The 19,360-nt window shown below is 39.1% G+C and overlaps 1 protein-coding gene across 4 annotated transcripts in view; it reads right to left on the bottom strand.

The window, feature by feature from the left end:
- The window catches only part of DCLK2 (doublecortin like kinase 2), a 79,439-nt gene that overhangs the window by 14,475 nt on the left and 45,604 nt on the right, over positions 1–19,360 (bottom strand). For 2 of the 4 annotated variants that reach the window (XR_009274728.1, XM_058804382.1), the window contains exons 4-9: positions 18,778–18,876; positions 17,459–17,506; positions 13,865–13,959; positions 7,401–7,473; positions 6,336–6,444; positions 2,795–2,852 (exon numbers count right to left, since the gene is read on the bottom strand). Coding sequence is in view for 2 of the 4 variants with exons in the window: in XM_058804382.1 (XP_058660365.1) it covers positions 2,795–2,852; positions 6,336–6,444; positions 7,401–7,473; positions 13,865–13,959; positions 17,459–17,506; positions 18,778–18,876 (482 nt within the window). In the remaining 2 variants the exon portion in view is untranslated. The remainder of the gene's footprint in view (positions 1–2,794; positions 2,853–6,335; positions 6,445–7,400; positions 7,474–13,864; positions 13,960–17,458; positions 17,507–18,777; positions 18,877–19,360) is intronic. The other 2 variants (XR_009274729.1, XM_058804383.1) reach the window with 1 other exon arrangement.

The following is a 19,360-nucleotide window of genomic DNA, read 5'->3' as shown; positions in this document are numbered from 1 at the left end:
CTCCAGCCTTCACCTCTCATTTGGTGGAGGTTACTCAAGGACAGATTACTTAGGATTTGGATCCAAGGACTTTATTTTTTAAAAAAGTTGTGGAGTATATTAAAGAAAAAAAAATATTCTAAGTGCTTTGGTTATGGATTTTGGTTCATTTCATATGCCTGCTCATATTTACAATCTGCAAAATGTGTAGTAGCTCAGTTAAATTGTTGTGACTCCAACAGCTTAACAGCACACAGACTGAGTTCAATTTCCCCTTCCCTGTGCTTCTGAGGAAGTAATGGCTTTTGAGAACAAATTAGTTTCAAATGCCTTGTTCTCTAGAACATTTTAACACTGGAGAGCAAAAAAAAATTAGGTGTCCTTTCCACGTGAAGAATTATTTTAGTTTTCTTTTATAAATGTTGGAATATGGATATTGTATTTAGGTTCTCTGCAAAATAAGAAACAATGCTTGCATCAGACAGGAGTATCCTTCCACCCTGGCAGGGAACAAATCATGTCACTGGACTGGGAACTTATCCATGTTGAATGCACTGATAAGGAGCATGCACTTCATGCATTTGTGAGCAGAGCATCAGGCGGAGATGTGATCCACTGTGCGTAGGCAGTGCCTGGAGACCTTACACCACTTCACCTTCTTTTTCTGGGGTTATTTTCGGGTGCATTGTGCTTTTGCCAAAGCTCTCTGTGGCTGCACAGCTCAGAAACCACATGCCAGGTGTGCGCCTCGATTGGTGAGAGAGCAGTGCGGCACACACGGCTTACACACCACACCTTTGGCATTCACTCTGAAAGAGCAGCAATTGTCACTCTGAGCAAACATATGCCTGCTCCAAGCAAAGTGCTCTGGAGAGAAAACAAAACAGACAAACAGGAAGCAATTCTGTTAAACACAATGCTGAACCTCATCACCAGACACACGTGAACAGCCACGGCACACTAAGCCTCAGGGATGGAAGCCTGGAAGTTCAATACTAACATTAAGAGTCCAAACAAAAACTAAAATATTATTACAGCTTTCTCAACGTAAAGAACAGGGAACATATTAAATTTATTACACCCATTAATTACTACTAAGGAACAATGGCTTTATCTGTGCTTTCTTGACTAAACTGCTCAGGCATAATTAAAATTTAAAATAAACAGTATTTTTTTTAAAGGCTCCAGAACATTGTTGAGTTACTATTTAAAAAACTGTCCTCAAAAAATGTTGACTAATATGTAGCTAGATATTTTCAACCACTCCACTGTTTGCTATGTTTTGCCATGGAAAAAATAGTAATTCCAAAACTCATGATGGTGTTCTCCTGGATAGTGCAATATATGCTTCAGTCTACATTAATATGGTTTATTTACAGAGACATTATTGTGCAATGACCATTTAAGCCACTCGTGGAAAACAGTCAATTGGATTCAAATTTCTGAACATCCTAGATCAAGGAACAGTGAGCAACACTTATATCATCCAAATTTGGGCTGGATGGGTGCTTTTAAGGCAGGGCTGTGGAACTGAGTGAGGAAGGAATAAGCTGCAGCAAAACTTAATTATTTCCTTTCTTGGAATTCTTCCAGGATGATTCTGCCACTGGCCTAAGAGGTATAAATACCTTCCAACAGTCTCTAGCTCTACAGATATAGGTCCTTTCAAAATGGGCAGCTGTGCATCCATAGGGTTGATTTCTCTTTTTATAGATGTTTTAAAGCAAGGAGAATGATAAATAGAAAATTCCTCTTAACTCCACTGTTTAAAATAGAATATCTATCTCCAGACCATTCCAATTTATGATACCTAAGCAGCTGACTCAGACAAGTAATAAAAACCATCTAAAGTTGCAAGCTGTACACATCATGCAAAAATTTTGTTTGCAGTGGAACGCAGTGGGTCACCCTTTCCACAGCTAAAGAAATTGCAACATTTTAATCTCAGAAAGGCAATCATAGCACTTTTTCTTCTGGCTGCACATTTTTATGATTCCTTTCTAAATTTTCTAAATAAACCTGGAGAATATGAGGTAAAATGAAACCCTCATCTCCTAGCATCTAAAACATGGTTTAAAATCTGCACAGATAAAATGTTTCTGTTTAAGGACCTCTCCTAATAGGAAGTCATCACAGCATCACACAGCTCCTTACCACACAAAGAGGGAAGGCAGTTTTTCTTCCTTTTAAAAAATGGTGTATTTTTTATAGTTATATTCAATAAGTATGAAGGGAAAGAAGAGGTCTGACACTCTCAGATATTTGCTTGCATTATATGAGATACTGTTCTCCTGAAGAGACAATTTTTGATTTTTCTGTTTTAAGTTTGAATTAAAAGAAAGTTTTCAGAACACAAGAGATCTTTGTTAAAACAGGAAGGTAGCACTACATAAACAGAAAGAAAAGGTTGTGAAAATTTTTTTCAAATACATGTTCTGCTTATAAAAGGAGCATGTTGAGCTATACAGAGAGGAAAAGAAGAGGCAGAGTGGGATGGGAATTGCATAAATAAACATATAGCTGGGAATTTCCTCTCTCATATTTTACACATCAAAATAGTCCAATGAATTTTGGGTACATATTAGCATTTTTTTTTTTTGCCAGCCCGATAAAATAGGCAACAATTAGTTTGTTCTTTCTCTATTATGTAGTAGACTAACAGTCACTGCTTTTATTATTTGGCTCCTGGATACATTATCATCTTCTTAAAGAGATACTCTGAAAATAGTCAGCAAACCCAAACACACCCACCATTTATGACTAATGAGCAGCTGCTGGTGCTGCTTCTGTACACATGCAAATGGTTGTACTCTACCTTCCCACAGCACTTGGCCTTGTCTATGATCTTCAGGGCAAACTCCTTCCCTGTGGATCTAAGCAAGAAAAACACGACAGCCAATAATTAGAAAAATTGTGGCATTTTCTGTAAATACACCATCATAAAAACATGCTGGGGCCCATGGAGGCTGCTGGCAGGAAATCCACAGAGCCAACCTGGGTTGGTTTTTGTTTCCTCAGCAGCATTTGTGCCTGTTTCCCTGACTACCACAACCCAGCTCCCTTGGTGTGCGAATCCCAGGATTCAGCTGCAATTTCTCCTTTGTGACCTGGCACAACTCTGTCACTCCTTTAAGGCAACATGCAAAATTTGCCTTCAGCCTTCCCCTTAGCTTTGTTCGACTGGTAGGCTTTGAAGGTAAAATAATACATGTGTGAAGATTGATACCCTAATAAAAAAATTCAATAGGATTCAACAGAGCTAAAATGCCATAGTCCATGGAATTCTGCAGCAGTCATCTAAAGTCCCATGACATTTAACAGGGTGGGTCATATACAAAGTAAAAAAGGATTACTGTTTGCAGCAAACACTCTCACAGAAAGGAGCTCTTGTTTGTCTTTCATCCCTTTAAGCAATAAAAATCTCCATTTCTCCAGATGGGGGACAATGAGTGAAAAAAAAAGCAACACAATTTAATCTTAAAAAAAAAGATGAAATTATTACTTATATTACTGAGTATATTATTATTATTATTATTATTATTAATATAATATATTATGAATATATTATATTATATAAATAAGAGATTGCTGTAAGACCAAGTTTGCTGCTATTTTGTACTGTGCCAGTGCCTACAGACTCCAGTGTGCTGATGCACACCTCTAGAAAACAGGAGACAGTAACAAAAGCAAAAGGCATCCAAGGTGATTTTCACTGCATTTGGCATTAGATATAGCTGGTCACAATCAGCACCTTACAGAAAAAGGAGCTGAATTAACACCTAACATTCCATTTATGCATTATTGAAAAACTGCAGGCGAGAATCCCTGCCCTGGAAGTGCAGCTGTATCTGCGAGGTTGTCATAGTTACAACCTGATCTGGTCTTTAGATAGCAGCCCTTATCTAAATGGAGTCTGTGAAATGCCACCCTCTGATGTTACAGACCCAGAGGAAGATCTGCTACAAGCACACCGTGGAAATCACAATCACAATTTGTACTTTACACCTGAAATCAGAAATCCTGGGAACAACTGATCAGCAACATCCACCTGGGAACCTTCCCGACCCGTGCTGAGAGCAGGAGGAGTTAACATTCACAAAGCCAATTCACCCAACAACTTCAAATCCCGCTTGCAAACACCCTCTAGTGCAGCACCCATGGAATAAAGGTGGATATAACCCCCACAGTTTGTGTGCTGACATCCCTGCACATCCTGCACCAGCATTGTCTGACAGGTTTCAGGGATTCTTCTCGAGCTGTCAGTGCCCATCTGTTGACTCATGTCTTTATATACAGACACACAGGCACAAAAGAGACCATCTTATTCTTAGCTTGTTCTTTTTGTAGAACATCCCAGCTGGTAGCTGTGTAATAGGATCCTGGCTCCATAGCTAAGGCTTCTTAGTATCACAAATTATGTATAATTAATAGAAATTAAAAGAGAAGCATTTACAGTTGGCATTTCCTCTTTCATCATTGTTATTAGCAATTGTTTTTCTATACTTATTTTACATAAAATTAATTTAATAACGTTGCACTAAAATTTGATCACAGGCAAAACTAGATATTGAAGTGGAATTGTGCCTTTTTAAAATTTTTATAATTGGAGGGCTGTTTTTCTAGTCCACTTTCCTCATTCTAAAAAGCACAGATGACATTCAGAGACTTAGCAGCCCTTGTCCCATTTCCAGTGGGATTTAACTGATTTCCAAAATGCACAGCTTATATTTCTGATAATAAATACGTTATCTTATGCTTTTAACATGCTATCTTTCATGAATACCCCTGGGTGAGGATAAGAGCAATGGAAAACAAAGGAGATGGTGTAGGGGGTGTCTGGGATCACCTGGTTGGGATGTAAGCACTATTGAGTTACTCTGTGGGTAATGATAAGAGATTACTGGATCAATAGCCCTTGCTCCTGTGGGAGATTTCAATTTTCCCAAACATTAAGTGGCAGAGAACCAGCTTGGCTGAGCAGGGAGCTCCTCGTGGTGCTCAAGAGGACCTTTGGAAGCAAGGTGGGGCTTTCAGAGCTGTGGCTGGTGCTTGCAGGGAGAGGAGAGGAAAGGCCAAAGGCCCATTAGGGCTGGAACTGGCCAATGTTGAGTCACTTAAGCCTTCCTTAAGTGTGTCAATAGCAAAGGGAGCTCGAAAGAAAACACTGGAGCGTGCTGATGACTGTCACCTGACTAACATTAAGATAAGGCAAAGGCATGGAATGCTTTTTTTGTTTGCCTCAGTCTTTAGTGCCACTGATAGAAGCTGGGCTGCCCAGACTCCTGAGCCTGAGGACCACAAGGGTGGGAGCAGTGACCTTCCATTTGCTGACACTGAATTTCCAAGGGCATGACAGAAGACCCAGGGAACTGCAGACCTGTTAGTCTAACCTCAGTTCTGGAATGAGATGTTTCCATTCCGAATTCTTTTTCTTTCAATTTAACTAAAACCAGCAGGTGAGGATCAAATAATAGAATTTTTCTCTAACATTTATGTTTTTCATAGTCATTTGCTGAGTTTTCCCAGTATTTGCATACAAATTGGAGATTCCTCATAATATTTCAGAAACTGAGATAACTCTCAGGTTGATGAAAATAGCAGAAGGTGGTTGTAAAAAAGATACACTGAGAAAGTGACAGTCAGATCATCTGTTATGTTTGCACTGGCAGCAAATGTGACACAAGGCTTGCAGAGGAGGAGCAGCAGCCCTGCACAGGTCTGTGAAGGTGCCCTGCCTGCCCCACAGGGAATCAGGCACAAGGACATTTCAGGCATGTTGGAGGGTTCATTTGAAGTGTCTGGCTCCCCACACCACCAAACACAAGGAGCAAGCCCAGGGGAGGCACCAGCACAGGCTGACGGCCAACAACTGCGTGTCTTTGGGAGTGCTCTACCCACAGAATGCTGAAAGCTGTGAAAAACCGCGTCACAGCAGGCACTGGGGACACCACAGCAGCAGAAATGCTGAGGCAGAAGGGTGGGGGGGTCTCTCACACTCTGTTTAGGTGCCACACAGAATTTCCTGTCATCCACAACCATCTGTGGCGTGAGAGACTTCTTGAAGAGCTGTGGGGGTTCCTGAGGAGGCACTAAGAGAAGGTGATGGCTCCTTTATTTTGCGGGATGAAAAGCCATGGCTCTCTGCTGCTCTCGTACCCCTTTGCCAGGAGAAAACACAGGGAGCTCTGCATGTTTTGCTAGGCCTATTTCTCCTGAAGTGCGTGCATATTTTTGCAACTGCTCTTTGCTTTCATCTCATCACATTAGTCTAGGAAATTATGTTAATGTTAATTATGTTATGCACAGGGCTTTATCCAGTACAAGAAGCAGCAGGACTGAACAGTTTCCTTGCTCACCGTTCCACACACTCCTTTACAACAGCGAAATTGCCATCACCAATCACCTTCCCCACTTTATACTTCTCAAGAATGGTAGATGACCCTGAGAACTTGTTTCCATTCAAGCCTGTAAAAAAATAGAGAAGTCAATAATGCAAGCTGAAGAGAAGTGTCAGCAGGACGCAATATATTCCCAATGGGCTCCACAGACAAAACACAGTCACAAATACAAAACAAAACTTAAAAGTAAGCTGTTTTCTCTGCTGCAATTCCCTTGGTTTTATCTCAAGTGTAAAGAAGAACAAGATGAACCCAAAGATATTTGACCTTTGAACACACAAATAAGCCTCTTGCTATGTTTTTGTATAGGCACATTCTAAAAGTAATGAATGCAGTTAGAAGTTCTTAATGTAGAATTTTCTGATCTCAAATTACTTTTTTGACTTCTTTTTTTTTGCAAACTCAAAGCAAAAATGCAAATAAGATACAAGCTACAATGCATATAAAAGACCCAAAAAGTTTTATCTGCTGAATTCCTTCAAGTTCTTATAGGTACTCCTAAAACATTCAAAATGCAAGTTATTTTGATAGATGCTTATTTCAATATTTTTAAAATGAAAACCGTTATTCCAACATGGAATTTAAAAATAATTTAAAATAATTTACTTTTCTGTAAAGAAATGAGGAATGAAAGGTTTAATTTAGCTAAGGTCAGTTGATTTGCCAGTGGCTCCACCTGAAGCACAATAAGCTCTTTTGAGGAGGGTTCCCCTTTCAATCCAGCCACAAACACATTTCTAGTGATAAAGCAGGTCATGTTCAAAATCAGCCAAATTCCTGACAGCCACTATTGAAGAGCAACGTCCAGCAATATGCTACCAATGGAAAAAAAAAATTAACATTTATCTCCTAACTTTACAGCCTTGATGCATTGGGCTAAAACTTTTCCAAGGTGAATCAAAAGGGTAACAAACCTCTCCAAACAGAAAATGATTAGGAGTCATCAGAAACCAGCAGTGCTAATGCAAGTGTCACCCACAGCCAAATTCTGGCAAGGACTGGCAGCAGTTTTGGGGGTCCTACCTTCGGGACTCTGGCAACGGAGGGACTCAGGAACACCATTCACATTGGAAGAGGATCCACCATGTGGGGAGATCTGTGGAAGTACACATGAACTTCTAATTTCTGATGGTAACCATAAGGAAGAGCCATACAAAAATCCAGCAAAATTGAAAAAAAAAACCCACTAAAAACACTTATACAGATTCAGTTTACTTTTCTACTCCCATCTTATTTTCACTCTTGTTGTTTCAAAGTTCATCAGCATTGTCACTTGTACCAATTTAGGATTCAGCCACAATATTTCTATTTAGAAATAGAATAGAAATAGAAATAGAAGCAGTTGAACAGATTTCAGTAAATAGCAAAGTCCTTTCAGCAACACGTGCAGTTTTGGCCTAGGTAGCCAGGTACATCCATGATAATCAGATTTATTTAGCCATCTATCAGGCTATATTTTAGGCTATTATAGATGTGAAGATTTTGACACCTACAAACATTTCAATTTAGATGTATCAGATATGGATCCATACATAGATCCAGTTTTAGTAACGGTGACACTGTAAATAAACAAATATCTAAATAATTTTCAAGCATGACAGCTGAATAAAATTGATTTTCCTGCACTAACAGCTTAATTGATGCTGGATTTGAATCTTCATGATTCTACTTTAAGTCACCCTGTCATACTGCCCAGGGATGTAAACAATGCTAAGTTTTTATTTTGAAAAGGGGTGGAGGCATAGGAATGAATGCCATAAATAGTAAAATATACTGGATGTGTTCTGTGCACCATTTTTATAAGCTCTCCTATTACAGTTATGCATAGGGATGCTGCATGAAATGAAAATAAAGTTTAGATCATTCCCCCTCCTCTATGTAACATTTCTTGCTGTTCTGTGAAGTTCCAGACCTTGTTTTCTTCATGGGCCATTATGGTGGTTTTCAGCACTCACCACAGGAAGGATTAAAATGCTTCTCTGCCTTAAGCTCAGTGTCTGTTGAAATGGCTTTTCGAGACACCGGGAATGCAAATGCAGCATTTTGCCTTTTAGCTGACATTGTCTGCTTACACTGCTGAATATTTTAAATCATTAACACTATTGTCAGGGAAAGCACTGAACTGACAGATAGGGATATTGTCTAAAGGCTCATGAAATGCTAATGAATGTTTAAGTTTCTAGTGGCAGCTGAGCTGCCAAATCAGCTAAAGGTACAGTAACTAGAAGCTGTACAACTTAATTTTGCAGAGCCCCCAAAAAAACAAAATTTACCAATGTTTGGCACAGAAGTAGCACCAAACAGCAAGCAGGCAGCTACTACTCTGCTCCTTGCTAATAACTTAAACCCAGCTTAAGTTAAGGCTGCTGTCTTTCTGAGTTATCTGTCTATTTAACAGGGATTAGGAACAAGGACATTTGGGTTAAATGACATTTGTACAAAATCATGAGTCAGTCTCTTAACCAGTCAGCCACATTTTCTTCAAGCATGAAGCAGAGATAGCAGAACAGGCCATGGCCAAGTCATCAGTCTAAAATATTAGCACTCTATTTTGGGTTTTCAGTGAGTGACAATACATGGGAACATCTAGCCCACATCTCCAACTTCCTTCAGTCTTGTAATCAGGGCAGAGCATGACTGGGCACATTCCTTCTTACCACAAGAAGGAAGCAAACATTAACAGGAAAAAAAGCTAAAATGAATACAAAAATAAAATAACATTAATGATGCCATTGTGGCTGAGGTGTTAGATGAGAATCTGAAATGGCAGGTTTAACCCTAGCTCTGCCACAACTCCACAGCTGGTGGGATTTTATTTTTTAAGGATCCAGAGATCCTTATAAATAAACCCATATTCTCTTGCAGTAGAATGGTACCTTGGCTGGCAAACCTCTGCACTCAGGATTAAGAGTGCCCATGACACGAATGTTTGTGGAAACATTTGGGGATTATTTATTTTCATATTGAAAGAAATACCTAACTCCTTGGCAGCTACATGGGATGGTGGTGAACCTAACTGTAGAGCAGCAGTATTTTAGTGGAACTGTGGATTAATTTTGCAGAAGTATTCCCTGAAATCTGGGGACACTTTGGTTATGTCACTGTAATTCATCCTGAATGGCTGTAGTAAGAAGGAACTAAAAGATATTCTGAAAATAAATAAAATGCTATTTATAAAATCAGTATTTCATAGAGATATTGTATTTACTATTATAATGCTTAATAGTAACATAATGTGTAAGACAGAAACTTAGCATTTTTTTTGATCCTTACACATGAATTGTAAATTCACCAAATGCATATCTTAAAGAATCCTCCTATGAACTGCTGTGGCCCCTGTGTCACTAGGCTGGATAATCACATGTAAATCATCTTTACATATAACTACACACAAAGCACATGTGTACAACTCAAAAACCTTGATGAAGATAGGCACTAATCCTTCAAATCACTTAAGCACATGTTTAACTTTAAGTACATTAACATCCTCATTGAAGTAAAAGGAACTACTCAATTGCTGAAAGTTAAGCAAGTACTTAAGTTATTTGTTGGATCAGGTTCTAATGCCCTTTCACTTTGGTTGTGTGGTCCATCAATTGCAAAAGTAACACCCAAACAAATTCAAACACAAAGCTATTTAGCATAGTTCTGAGTCTACACAAGGCTTCAACTGTAAAGCCTCTTTATTTGGATGATTTTATTTTCTTTTTAAAAATATTGCAACACTTTGTGGTCCTTAATTTGAAGAGGGGACAATAAGGCAATCCAAGTAAGCATAAGGAAGTTATGACACCATATTGTATTTCCAGGGTCCCCCATGGCAGGCAGAAATTATTAACCTGACTCCATGTTCACAGAAGGCCAATTTATTACATTATTCTACGATATTATATTAAAGAATACTATAGTATACTAAAGATTACAGAAAGGATACTTACTGAATGCTAAAACGATAATAATAAAAACTCATTACTCTTTCCAGAGTCCCAACACAGCTTGGCCCTGATTGGCCAAGGAGTCAAAACAACTCACACCAGAGTCTAATCAGGCAATCACCTTTGGGTAAACCATCTCCAGACACATTCCACAGAGCACAACACAGGAGAAGCAAATGAAATAAGAATTGTTTTCCTTTTTCTCAGAGGCTTCTCAGATTCCCAGGAGGAAAACCCTTGTCAAAGGGATTTTTCCAGAGAATGTGGATGCTACAACACCACTTTCCAAAGTTACACCAATTTCCAAATTTAATTTAATCTCTGGGTGCTTTTTATGGTACAATGTCTGCAGAACAACAGATGTACTGGAAGAGCTAAGAGTCAAATCACGTGTAACAGCTTTGGATGGAAATGTACACTTAAAACCAAAGCAAAATGTTAAACCTTTCCACGGCCTACAGAACAGCAAAAGGACTTCTCTTGGTCAGCTGTCCTGTGACACCAAGTGCACCATTACCATTATTATTAACCCATGTACCAGATTTTATCTCCATTGGAATTCAAAAGAAAAATAAGCAACTCAGCACATTTGATCACTGCTCAGAGTAGTCATTTACTTCATGCCCATACTTGTTAACTTTTATATCTAAATTTTCACCTGGAAACAAAGCCTCTGCTAAGTGAAATGCTGAGTTACAGAGTAATTCTGGGCTGTTAAAAATAAACAGCTTGAATAAGACTATACAGGGTATTGAGTGCATAGTATCCACTTTTGTCACTTACTGGAATAAAGGCTTTTATTTGGGTTCATGGGGAAATTCCATCATGTTTACTATTATTAAGACATAGTTTAATTCCTGACTTCAATATAACCTCAGAGTCCACTATTTAAAACACTTCTGCAAGCCTGGGATGCTGGACTTACTGTACATACTGCACAATTAATAGCACAAGGGCACTCTGCTTGGAAGAGCTCGAAAGGAGAGAGAGACAGCCCTTCCCTTTAAAGATGAACTGCTCACAAGGAGTCTTTCCTGGGAGGAATTTTCTGTGCCTGAACATACCTCTCCTAACAAAAGAGTTGAGAAGCAGAAGGAATCCTTGGGGACTGAAGAGACTTCTCTTTAAAGGAATAGTGGCATTCAGAGAATATGATATAAGACTCAGTGTCTGAGACTGAGAAGAAATTCCTGTTGCAGTCAGTATTTCTGCAAGCTGGCTGCCTTGATGACTAGCACTATCACTTATACTCTACATTGATTGTCAAACTACAAAAAGCTTAGCAAGGTTCTAATCTATAGTAAAATACCTTACTCTGCTCTGGCTTTTCAAATAAAACAGCTTTTAAAGTGCAGTTCAAGTGCAGCTGCTCTGATGTTCTGCTCTTTACAGGAAACAGAAACATCAACCCTGATTTTTCCCCCTTTTTTATGCTGCCTCAAGCTTGTACAAAACCATTATTCAGTCCTGCTGTTTCAGCCTCTACAAAAACAAATATATATGATTTGTGTACAATAAATCACTCAAAATATTGAACTCCCAAAGACAGAAAACTCTAAATATACCTTATTCTGTCACTGAAGTAGTATTTATATCTAAATTTTCACTCAGCTGCAGTCATGGCACCTTCTTTATACAAGTGCAGGAAGCCAGACTGCCTGTCTGTGCAGCAGTGCAGTCTTAGCAACAAGGAACTATTACACAATAGGGAAAAGCAATGATCTCCAAATAATAAAATTGCTCCCTCTTCCCCCTTTCTCTCATCAGAGTAACCAACAAAAACCCAATTTCACAAAAGGGTGTGAAATGAATTTCTTAAAAGAATCTGGTTTTGGATAAAACTGTGCCTCGGTGTTACTGGTTTTATGCTTCCCCAGAACAGACCTTATTGGTTTTATGCTTCCCCAAAACAGACCTTACCTCTACAACATAATTGAGAAACAAGTGTGACTGAACAGCCCACTTGATCCTTTTGGAATTCCCCTGATAACTTTCCCTGTCTTTTGTCTCAGGAGCACAGCTGGGACACTACTGCTAAACAGATGCATCCTAAAGGATAAAACTAGAGGTGCTCACTACCCCAGTAACACACCAGATCTGAGGGGCTTAGTTTGGTTTTGCTGTTCTCTTTGGTTGTATGGGAGTGAACAATTTGACACAAAAACCCATTAGTACCCAGCACCAATTAAATTCCAAATTGAAAATGTTCAGCAGCCTACTTGAGTGAAAGTGCTTGGGAAAGGAGACATGTCCCGTTTGGTGAGAATTGCTTGCTGCTATCAGAATTATCTCTGCCTTAATGGAGCTTTAATCAGTTAAAAGCAGACAGGGCAGCAGTGGAAAAAACCAAAGCAAATGATCTCATTTCTAAACTTGTAATTTCATTAAAGAAAGACCAAAGAGCATTTGTTAAATATAGTGCAGAGCAGCTGAGAGCCTCAAGCCCAGTGATTCTGGTGTCCTCTACTGTAAGCTCCATAGAGGAGCTGTCCAGACAGATTTTAAGAGACACAGTTCTAATTGTCCATGTCAGAACTATTATTGCTCTTGAAAATTATTGAGCCAAACAGCTACCGATATAATTTAAAATTAATTTAGAAATTGAACAATTAAAAAATAAATTAAACAAATAAATTAAAATAATCAAAATCCTTTGTCAGAATTATCACAAGCAGTCTGGCAAAAACCAGTGCCAATACTCCTTGCAAAACAAGACTTGATAACAATTAGCATGTCAAAACCGAAATCTGAGCACTATTCAAATCACGTCCCTTAGCCAGACTCTTAACGGAGAAAATGGTTTTATACAGAATTATGCAGCCTCTTCACAAATGCTGTGCTCCCCAATAGGAGCTATTACTTGATCAGAATAATCAGTGCAAACCATCCAGTCTGCTCCCAGAAAGGCTGCAATTTATGATTCCATAAGAAAATTCCCCTTGAAAGGACAGCTGCACAAATGCAGCAACGAGATGCTCCACTGTAGCCCAGAATGTTCCTTTTATTTCAGTGAGCCAAAGGCACAGAGCAGGCTCCAAGAACTGCAAATGCAGCCAGTTCTGAAGTGGGAGTGGAAGAGAAATCTCTTGGTGCAGCACAGCAAAACCTGCCAGGCATCAGGCTGCTCCCAAAGGAAGCCCTCAAACCCTTTCTGGCAGGAGCCTGGACTGAGGGGTGAAACTGGCGCCAGGGAGAAATCAGTCTGCTTTAGATGAAACTTGGGCAATGCTACAGACTATAGGACAATACTACATTTCCATAGGCCGAAGGCATACAAACTGCTTGGAGGATTTCTGCAGTCCACAGAGCAATGGAAATTTCGGAGGACAAAGTGGCATATTCGAACCAGCACCACACTCTGCCTTTCCTAAGCTGAGTGTTCAACCCCGACAAAACACAAAAATCTTACCTCAGATCTGTTCTCCACATTAGCAAAAATCACACTTGCAAGGCTACCCTACAAAATTATGGGTTTTTATTTTTCCTTCAGCACCAGTGTCACACAGTCACAAAATAATGAGATTTAGGGGGTTTAATGGTTCTTGCACTTACCTTGAGTCCACGAAAGCTGCCTGGGCTTGTTGGTGAAGAGCTGGAGGACTTTGTAGATTTTGGGGTGGATAACTGACTGCTTGGGGTTCCATTAACTGGCCAAAGCAATGAAAGTGAACAAATGAAAGAAAAGATGAATAAAAATCAAAAGTTATTACTGAAGCCTGCAAACATAGACCAAAACAGAGTCCTCAGTATCTAGGAATAAACATATATATTTGCGTGTCACAAAACTGCACCCTGAAAATTCATGTGGCTGGATATGGGATGAAGGAGACATGGAAATATTGCATTGTCATTCCAGAGATTAAAAAGACCCATTCTGTCCTTTGCCAGGGCAAGAGTTTTGGGCACAGAAACAAAGGGGGGAAAAAAAAGCCACAGCCTTTAAAAATTGCATAATAAATTGTGGTATCACACAATAAAATTTATGGAAAGAAAATGTTTCTGAGGATATTTGACCCTCCTCGTCAGTTTGGATTGAGGCCTTACTTTCTACATAGAATGTTTCACAGAACTGGAGTTCTAGCAAGAAGAATTCACTGTTTTCATAACAGAAAACTCCAGCAGTAGTTCAGAAAATGTTGATTTAGGGGGAAAAATACTCAACAAGAGAAAAGCTAGTAGGTTATTTTTGAACTTCAAGTAAGTACAAGTGTCTTTGAAAAATATACAATATCCTCCCTCTTGTCTTAAAGAGTTCATTCATTTTAAGTCCAGATTTTTAGACAGGCCTCATACAACATTTGTTATCTCTCTGGTGTATTGAATATTACTTAGGTCAGTCCTTGTATTTTTCTGAAAAGGTCAAACTGACAAATTTCATTATGCAGAGAGAACAGTACACTGTCCATCAGACACAAATATGATGCAATGTTATATGATGAGACATCATTTCTTTTCAGCTGATCCTCATTCTTCATGGGGAAGGAAAATACTAGGCAGAAATTTAAGAGCTAAAAATGCTTCACAGCATGGTGATGAATTATTTTTCCAGAAAGAAAAGACAACCCTGGTAAACAGAAACTGAGCTTCAAATTAAATAACCTGCACAATTCCCTTACATATTCAGGTCTGTCATGGGTTATACATCACTTCTTAAACTACTGGATTTATTTTATAGGACCCAGCACACTAACATTATCTGAGTATGGGAGATTCCTTTCAAGGACTATTTTTACAGCCTGGGCAGCCCATCTGCCACTAGGCCAGGCTGACTGCACTGCAACTTCCACAAATCCCTGGTTTTCACCAACATCTCCTTCTCTGGTGTATGATATTAAGATATAATTAATTGATGGTTAGCTATTCTACAAGTCTATCTTGAAGACTGATATCTTGGATTTATATTCCCAGTTCCGTTACAGGACCCAAGACCTTAGTATTTTCTTTAAAAAGGATTCAGTGTTTTTAGGATATTTTCATCTTGATTTTAACAATGTTTGCCTGTAAGAAAAATAGGTGATTGTAAGGTTCTTTTTTTTTTTTTTTTTTTTTGAGAAGATGAAAGCATCTAAGAATACACTACCCTCCTGTAGATGTTAACAATTCATTCTGGATAACCAATGCCTCCTTGTTTTACAAGAAATTTGCAAGTATGACAATGGCAAGGGCTAGCGACTGCTATCGTACTGTTTTCTGCTTCTTGCATGACCAAAAATGAGATACTTCAGTAGAAATGTCTCAGAGTTTGCTTCCACGTGACAAACTAGTACCACAGGAGGAAAAATATTTTTTGTTTCTTGAAAGATTCGTTTATGCAGCTCACAGAAAAGTCACTTCTTCCCAGACACGACCACTGTAAGGCATCCTTGTCCAAGTCACTACCATCCTCTTTAAGCATTGGCAGAACCACTAAGTTGTTGCAGTGAAACTGGCTGATTTAACACAACGTGCTTCCCTCCCCAGACTGCCCAAGGAAGAGGAGCCCAGATTACACAGACAGCACTGCAGCTCTTTGCTAACATCTCAGCTATTCTTGGTGGAGAAGGGTGGTGCTCTGAGCCAGGGGTGTGCCTAGATGACACCCAGAGGTGCCTTCCAGCTTCTGTGCCTCTATGGAACACCCAGTTCATTCTGCTGAGGATCCTGCTGGAAAGAGCTGCCTGCAGATTCCTCTGTGCCGGTGCCTGTGGAGAGCACTGCATGTGCCAAGCAACTGCAGCAACGGGGAGAGCTGCAACTGGCCCTGTCCACATGTAAGGATTTTGCATCTATAGGGAGTCAGCCAACTGCTTCTGCTGGCTCTGGCTGGCTGCAATTAATTTTCTTCACACAGCTAGCACAGGGTTTGGATTTGTGTTGGGAAGTGCTGCTGATCCAGGGATGTTCCTGGGATTGCTGAGCATGGGCAGCATTGAGGCCTTTCCTGCTCCTCATGAGCTGAGAGGGGACACAGGTGGAAGAGCTGGCCCCAGTTAATCCAAGGAATATTGCAGACCATACAGCATCATGCTCAGCAGTACAATGACAGGGAATGCTGGCAGAGGGGACACTGCTTGGGGACAAGTCAGCTGCTCATTCACATCACTTGTTGTTCTTGGGTTTTATTTCTTTCTCTTTGTTATTTTCCCTGCAGCATCATTGTTGCTAACACTATTGTTACTGCAGTTATTAAACAACTCATATCTCAACTAATGGATTTTCTCACTTTCACCCTTCAAATTCACTTCCACAACTCAGGAAGTGCCATAAAATTCACCGCCTGTGTGGTGCTTAGTTGCTGGCTGAGGTTGAACCATGACATTGCTATCTCAAACAGCAGAATTTTTTTATTCCCTCACTCAATAACCCAGCAATCTCTATTGGCACAAATGTGCTGCTATGGATTTGCTGGTTATTGCCTATGTATGCTGAACTTAACCTTTTTAATCTATTTTCTAAGCATAACTTATTTTGATGTTTCTTTCCACATGCATACCAGCGAATACACAGGAAAAAAAACCCCAAACTTTTCAGTCATTCTGAAGTAGTGCATATTAGGATATATGTTTGGCACACTGGAATGTTTAAAACTTTAAAATCTATTAATGACTTCTAAATTGTTTACCTCTAGTATGACCCAAAGACTCAATTTATTTGCTAATCATTTTGTCTGTTACTTGTTTCACAAATGCTTTGACTTTGAACTGAAAGTTCAGCGATTCCTCAGTTTTTTAGAATTTAGGCTGAAGTGATACAAGAAAAAGAAGAAATTGCACATAAAATTGAAACATATGGGATGGTTTTGTACTGCTTTTTTTTCAGTAATTCTCACACCTGTCTTTTTGCTGGCTGAAATTTCTATTTTAATATGCTTTAGAATAAACATAAAAATATATTGCTCCTTAGAATGCTCTCTACTTGTAGTCAAATTAAACATTTAACTTTGACACCATTAGTGGATGTCCAACAACTGAAAAGCATTATTTCACTGAAATTATCTACCTCAACAACAAACAACAAAAAAATCCAACACCCAATACATCTCTGTTTCATCCAATGCAAAATGTGTTTCAAGCTTGAACACATTCACAAACACAGCACCAAAAACACAGGTAAATGGAGAGGGAGGAGACACACTAGTGATACACAGCCATAATAGTAATGGCTCACCTGGGGATTTTGCTGAAGAATGAGCACTGGAGTGGCCACCCCTCTTTACTGTACTCATATATTTGACACAAAGGAAAAAGACATTAAGGGAAGAAGTTATTAAACAGCTCTCAACATGCATGGAAGGAAGAAAGGTAAATAAAAGATAAGTAAAGACTACATGTAAAAAAAATAAAAATAAAGGCAAGTAAATAGAAGGATAAATACCACACACTTTGCATACATTTTTCAAATTAACTAAACCAAAGAGGGTCTAAGTAGAAATAAGTATGGGAATGACAGCACTGATATCTAAACATTTTGCATAAAATTCACTGCTGATAGATATTCTACATCTCATATCTCTGGAGGTAAAAGAATTGCATGAAATGTAGATCAGTTGCAAAACTTGCCCTTCACGATACATTTTTTTGCAATCCTCCTTTGAAGCTTTCCAGTTAAACATTCAACCTTTATAAACAGATTATTAATGTTCCACTTTGAAAAAACCCAACAATAAAATTACTTTAACCAGCACTAATTAAGCAAAAGAAATGTAGAGATGAGAATATGGAACATGTCACAGTTTTGAATACACACAGAAGCTTACATTTATAGCTACATTCTAAAAAGAGCATCATATATTTACATATTCAATAGTTTGATTTCAGGGGGAAAAGAAGTATTTAGAAATTAAATTCAGTGGTTAAAATAAAAAAAAAAAAAACAAGTTTCTCCCTTTATTTACATAAAATGGTTGGAACATATGGTGTTCAGCCAAACTGGTGGCAAAATCACAGTGTGAACACCTCTCTTTGAAATTACAAGAAGCACAGGAAGAAAAATTCTCTGTTAATGGGCAATCACAGTACAGTACATCTCCTAAAATTACTCGAACCAGCAAAGGCCTGTATTGTGATAGTATTTGGATTATATAGGAGAAATCTTTCTAATTCAAAATTTAAGGGTATACTCGGGTTCAATGAACATGAATTTAACCACATCTATAACCCTGCAGTTATTAGTTTTCAGGAAAATCAAGTGCCATGCTGAAAACATATCCCAAGAGCACAATTAGCACAAATTACTCCAATGTTCATAAACTGACACTACATGTGCCTGTAATTAAAAAATAGAAACCATGCTTCTTCCTTGGATTTAAAAAAAATAAATCGCAAATTTCTTTTAGATTAGCATCAAATCTGCGAGAGGCAAAATGAAAAAAGGGGGTTTCCCCCCCCTCTTGTATTACAGACAGGGTCAACAGGTTTTTTCACCCCATTAGAAAAGAATTAATTTTTGCGTATTTGCTGTGTTCAGCTCTTTGCCAGCAGCAGTACCTGAGGCAGGGGATTTGCTCCGACGGGAAGGTGCTGGGCTTTTGGATGCAGCGTGCCTCACGGCAGCGGAGCGGGAGTACGACTTCATGACACGGCATTCTGCAAGGCAAGAAACTCTGTCAAGGGCTTTGCCAACAGCTCATGCTCAGGCTCCCTCCACACAGCATCCAGAAAATGACCAGCACCTTCTAAACATCTCTGCCCAGCTGAGTCAAACAGATTTGTAAGAGCATCTCACAACCCTAACCTACTCACCATAAAAACCCATTTGAGCTACGCAATGTGACATTCTGCAGACAACATTTCTTCATGTCTTGAGGCTGGATTATTGCTACAATTCAAGTTTGTACATATGCTGATGCCAAGGTTCTTGCTGTAATGGCACTTCCACACTGGGCAACTGCCCAGACAGCACTATTGCCCTTCTTCTTCAAGAAACTGATGCTGTGACCAATTTTTGAACGGGTGAAAAATGCCTACTGTTTCCAGAAGGCTGAAACAACAGACTACTGTCATTTACCATCAGCTACATATCATTAAATAACCACCTCAATGGGAAAGGAATCAATGAGCACACATGCAT

The sequence above is a fragment of the Ammospiza caudacuta genome, chromosome 4, assembly GCF_027887145.1.
Source record: "Ammospiza caudacuta isolate bAmmCau1 chromosome 4, bAmmCau1.pri, whole genome shotgun sequence".
Taxonomy (NCBI): Eukaryota; Metazoa; Chordata; class Aves; order Passeriformes; family Passerellidae; genus Ammospiza; species Ammospiza caudacuta.
Note: the sequence above shows the minus strand (reverse complement) of the source record. Positions and strands in the feature narration are given on the sequence as shown.